This window comes from Hippocampus comes, unplaced genomic scaffold (genome assembly GCF_001891065.2).
Source record: "Hippocampus comes isolate QL1 unplaced genomic scaffold, H_comes_QL1_v1.1 scaffold104, whole genome shotgun sequence".
NCBI lineage: Eukaryota > Metazoa > Chordata > Actinopteri > Syngnathiformes > Syngnathidae > Hippocampus > Hippocampus comes.
Window position 1 is genome coordinate 5,712,103 of NW_017806072.1, and position 4,813 is coordinate 5,716,915.

The 4,813-nt window shown below is 44.5% G+C and overlaps 1 protein-coding gene across 7 annotated transcripts in view; it reads right to left on the minus strand.

Moving 5' to 3' along the window:
- LOC109530418 (PQ-loop repeat-containing protein 1) overlaps positions 1–4,716 on the minus strand; it is a 42,170-nt gene extending 37,454 nt beyond the window's left edge. Inside the window, exons 1-6 of one of the 7 annotated variants that reach the window (XM_019894112.1) lie at positions 4,401–4,716; positions 4,083–4,164; positions 3,409–3,471; positions 3,174–3,243; positions 2,700–2,942; positions 996–1,129 (exon numbers count right to left, since the gene is read on the minus strand). In XM_019894112.1, coding sequence (XP_019749671.1) covers positions 996–1,129; positions 2,700–2,911 — 346 coding nt within the window. In that variant the 5' untranslated portion in view covers positions 2,912–2,942; positions 3,174–3,243; positions 3,409–3,471; positions 4,083–4,164; positions 4,401–4,716. The remainder of the gene's footprint in view (positions 1–995; positions 1,130–2,699; positions 2,943–3,173; positions 3,244–3,408; positions 3,472–4,082; positions 4,165–4,400) is intronic. The other 6 variants (XM_019894111.1, XM_019894110.1, XM_019894115.1 and 3 more) reach the window with 6 other exon arrangements.
- Positions 4,717–4,813: the final 97 nt, after the last annotated feature.

Genomic DNA, 4,813 nt, shown 5'->3' on the forward strand with positions numbered 1-4,813 from the left:
AACTGTGGCGTCGCGCATGCGTCTGTTTCCTGACACAATCATCCATTTTGAATGCGTGTGTGTTGGGATAGACGCGTGCTGACGCTTATGTATGGGCACACCTTAAGTTCAGAGGAGCCAATCAGCGCATTGTATATGCTGACGCTTATGTATGGGCACACCTTAAGTTCAAAGGAGCCAATCAGCACATCGTTATCACCGACATGCCCTGCTCAGCCTGGGTGTCCAGTTGGTCAAACATTATACAACACACAGTTGCGCTGCTGCGGTCCTCTGCAATACATCTGTTAGTGCACGCAAAGAATACAACGGATAATTTTAACAAGCGATCGCGGTAATGCGCAGATTATAGTCCACAAATACAAAATGTATAACGTAAAAATTATTATTTTATACAATTTGCCGAGGGTCCGGACAGAGGAGGTCGGCGGTCCGGTCGTGGATCGCGGTCCGCCAGTTGAGGAAGGCTGCTCTAAATTGTCCCTAGGTGTGTGTGTGCCAATGGTTGTATGTCTCTCTCTGTGTGCCCTGCGATTGGCTGGCAACCAGTTCAGGGTGTCCCCTGCCTACTGCCCGAAGACAGCTGGGATGGGCTCCAGCACGCCCGCGACCCTTGTGAGGATAAACAAATTAAAAAATCCATGGATGGATGGACAATCTATGGAAATTTATGGCCGACTGTGTATATCAACAATAACAAAAGCTTCCATTTGCAGTTGTACTGAGAGCATATTCCACTCTCTATTTGTATTGACCAAAAGACTACACTGTATCATACATATAGATTGAAACAAACAATAATAACTGATGAATAAGAAACAAGAAGAATGAAAATGTGTGGAAAGCGGTGAGAAGGAGGAGGACTTTTGAGACAGAGCTTTGACATTCCAAGCTTTTCCAATAGCCCCCTCTTTTGGCAAGAAGCGGGAGTTGTGTTGCATGCGACACTATTTCCCATCACTGTATCTGAAATATTCAGGTGTCATGCTGGTTACCTGAAAGTCGGTGCCGCTTGGTGCTCACACTGTTAGTGTTTTGGACGGAGCAGCAGAGATGGAGCATCGCCAACATGGTGAGGATCATCACCACACTCTGGAGCAGCAAGGTGAGCTCAAACTGCTTCCCTATCCTGCACAGGTGGAAGGAAGCAAATCAGTCAATGTTGTGTACTGATTTCGAATGATAACTTGTTGAGTACAACAAAGGAGTTGTGTTTGCAGCAGCTGAGTTATCGATTTCTGCATTTTGCAGAGACTAGTCAGTCTTTTAAAAGGCTTTTAACGGCATCTTTGTAGCGACAGACTGTCGTGACTGTGTTATCCTTGTGCTTTTCAATTCTACTGCTCCATTTGACAATACCATCCATCACAATTTGACAACACCGCTTATCCAGTCCAGGGTCGCGTTGGGGCAGTGCTCGAGCCTATCGCAGCTGACTTCGGCCAGAGGGCCGACTACATCTTGAACTGGTCGTCATTCAGTCGCAGGACACATATAGAGACCAACAACCATTCGCACCCACATCTACACCCATGCTCCCCGCACACAAGTAAGGCGAGTGTATCACTACACCATCAGTGACTCCATTTGACAATGTGAACTGTGAAATCCTGAGCTTCTGCCTGGATCAGTGTGTGGCCACCTGGGGTCAAGGCTGGATAGCTATCTGGCAAACGGGACCTTTTGCCAAAGCTCCGCTTACATGTGGGCTCCCATTTCATCAAGTATAGAACCTCCTGTCTTAGGTTTATGCCACACTTGCTTGGTTTATTTTTGTGAAGCTGTGGTCATGAACACTGAAAAGACTGTCAAGTCAAAGTGTTGAGTATGTTAACATCTCCAACTGAAATATATACCTGTAAATAAACTGTTGTAGTGACTTCTATGTACATAATTCACCACCAACTGCAAATGTGTGAATGCAATGTTCATATGCTTGTCAGAGAGTTCACGATTATTTGGTAACGGGGTAGAAATAATTGCAGTCCCTTTAAGGACCGCCATTTTAGTCTGCTTGTTTCTATGGAAACTGACTTTCGGCGGGCTTCGTTTGGCGCGAGTGTTTTTTTTGGTGTGCTAATAAAAAAACACAACACACTCTCTCTCGGGGTGCGCACGTGAGAAATTGTCGCTTTCTTCGAGTTCTACAATTTCCACACTGTCTTTAATATTAATTCATGGTTTATTTGCCTTTATATTAGCATACGCCAAACTTACGAAAGTAAATTCAGGTTAGGTTTATTTTTTGAAGTTTAATTAGTCAATTTAAGTTTATCCTGGGCGGCTCAGTGGTCCAGTGGTTAGCGCGTCGACCTCACAGTGTGGAGTTTGCACGCTCTCCCTGGCCCTGCGTGGGTTTTCTCCGGGTACTCCGGTTTCCTCCCACATTCCAAAAACATGCATGGCAGGCTGATTGAACACTCAAAATTGTCCCTAGGTGTGAGGGTGAGCGCGGATGGTTGTTCGTCTCTGTGTGCCCTGCGATTGGCTGGCAAGCAGTTCAGGGTGTCCCCTGCCTACTGCCCGAAGACGGCTGGGATAGGCTCCAGCACCTTCTGCGGCCCTTGTGAGGATAAAGCGGTTTGGAAAATGGATATATGGGTGGGTGGATGGAAGTTTATCCTCTTTTTATTCGATTTATTTCCATCTTCGCTAGTAAAATACTTTCATTAAAATTGCAAAGATGTCATATTCCTTACCAGAAGAAGATTCGCAGGATGTTGGCGATGAGCAAGACCAGACACACTCTGGTAGAGAAGCCCTCAGTGTTGCTGCTTCTCTGGATCTCCTGGTACTGGGGCACGTAAGGCAGGGCAACCCCAATCACCATGAGGCAGGACGCCAGCCAAGACAACAGCATCCTCAAGCCTTCAGTTTCTTCCTCCTGCAGAACTACCTGAGAATTCCTCATATTAGGAGGGGATCAGCAGTGTCCAGGGAACCTGAAAAAAACAGAAGTCATGCAGTTTGTGTGAGTATCATGTAATGCGATCTTGGTTTATGACAGCCCCGAAATACATGGTTGCAAGGTGATCAACGGCACGCAGTGAACTTATGCATGCAGCGGTTTTAAAGTAATTACAATTTTACTACTGTGCTAGTGGCAGTTACTGATAGACTATGGCACGTTTCCTATAAACTGAGGATCTCTGTCAATATATTACTCTGCTTACTTTGTTGGTGTAATTGAAATGTGGATGACAGTCAATGTGTAGCATGCCTGGCAACACCCCAGTCTTGAAGCTAGTGGTGATGAGTAGTACAAAGCCAGCACCAACTGACAGCACACAGAAATCGTTTTTCTCTATAGCTCTATCTGCTGGCTCTGCTGAGTAATCGCGAACTGTGCCGAGAATGCCTCAATGCAACTGAAAAAGTAAAAATGTATTCAGAAATATGGGCTTTTACCTGGAACTGCATAAAAATGTATTGGGTTCTTCCTCACCATGTGGGCCGTCCTTCAAAAAAGTTCTGTGGAAACATATGGTCAATTTTTTTTTTTTGTTGCATAACTCTGCTAACTGACGAACAGAAATAAAAATACAGCACCTTGCCTTAAAGGTAAAGCAATTTACCAGATTCTTGTCGATATTTATGAGTTGAGCCAGTTGCATTATACATCTTACGTGTTGGGACTGCCTCCCCAGTGCTAAAAACAAATGTTAACTTGAACAGCAAGGTGTAAAGAACAAAATGGGTCCTGCGTCGTCTGACATGTCACACTGTATATGGCTTTAAAGTAGCTGTAACGTTAGAGAACAACAAAAACCCAATAAACAGGTTCTCCTGGTGCAAGCCCTCCTGTACATGAATGAAAGAATGAACACACATATACACACACACACACACACACACACACACACACACACACACACACACACACACACACACACACACATTTGTACATAAACACAGGGGGCATTGCAAAAGACAGATGTCAGATTAAGACATTGCACAACACTGACAGCATACTGCCATAATCTGTAAAGCAGACTTTTAAAGGGTTTACAGGAGTTATTCATTACTCAGAAATAATCATATACTATAGCCTAGTCCAGTCACCTCTTTCGCAGCATAGTTACCTGAAATTACTGAGCCGCTAGAAACAGTCTAGCTCCGTTGCATAACCAAAGCATAACTTCATGGGGTTGGGTCATGTCTGTCCTAAAACGTGCAGTAAGTAGTACATTATCCGTTTTGGAGGTCCAGAAAAAGTATTCACAACAATGCGCAAAAATCATCATGATAATATCAGAATAGGTTGCTATAATGTTTCGAGATTATATGATGAACAGTATCTCAAACAGTATGTCATTTATTTTTAATTTTTGACATTAATAGAAACATAGCAATTTTAACTGGTTGAGAGAAACGTATTGCTGAGCAACTTTCAGCTTTACCTGCTGGCTTCATCCAATTTCCTGCACCGAAGCCAAACACTGGGACAGTTGTGGCGTCAGAATCAAAGTCGGAGCTTCTTGACACCTCAAAGTTGAAACTCTAAACTCGTGGAGGAGAGAAGAGGGCAGCAGGGACGCGCCCACATGCGCACGTATATTCGCGCTCCTTTTCTGAATACCGAATATTGTCGTCTCAATATGAGTTTGTACATCAAACATACCGAGGAGCACAAAGCACGGATGCTGGTCAGCCTTCACAGCTTATCAGCAGATCCTCGGCGCTTTCTGAGCCAGAGGCTTCAAAGGCGAAGCAAAACTACACGCTACTGTGTATGGCCCTCCTTGAAAACACAAACTCCCACATTCCTTTGAGTGGCGTTCTGAACTCTCGCGCGAGTTCCTTCTTTTAGCGG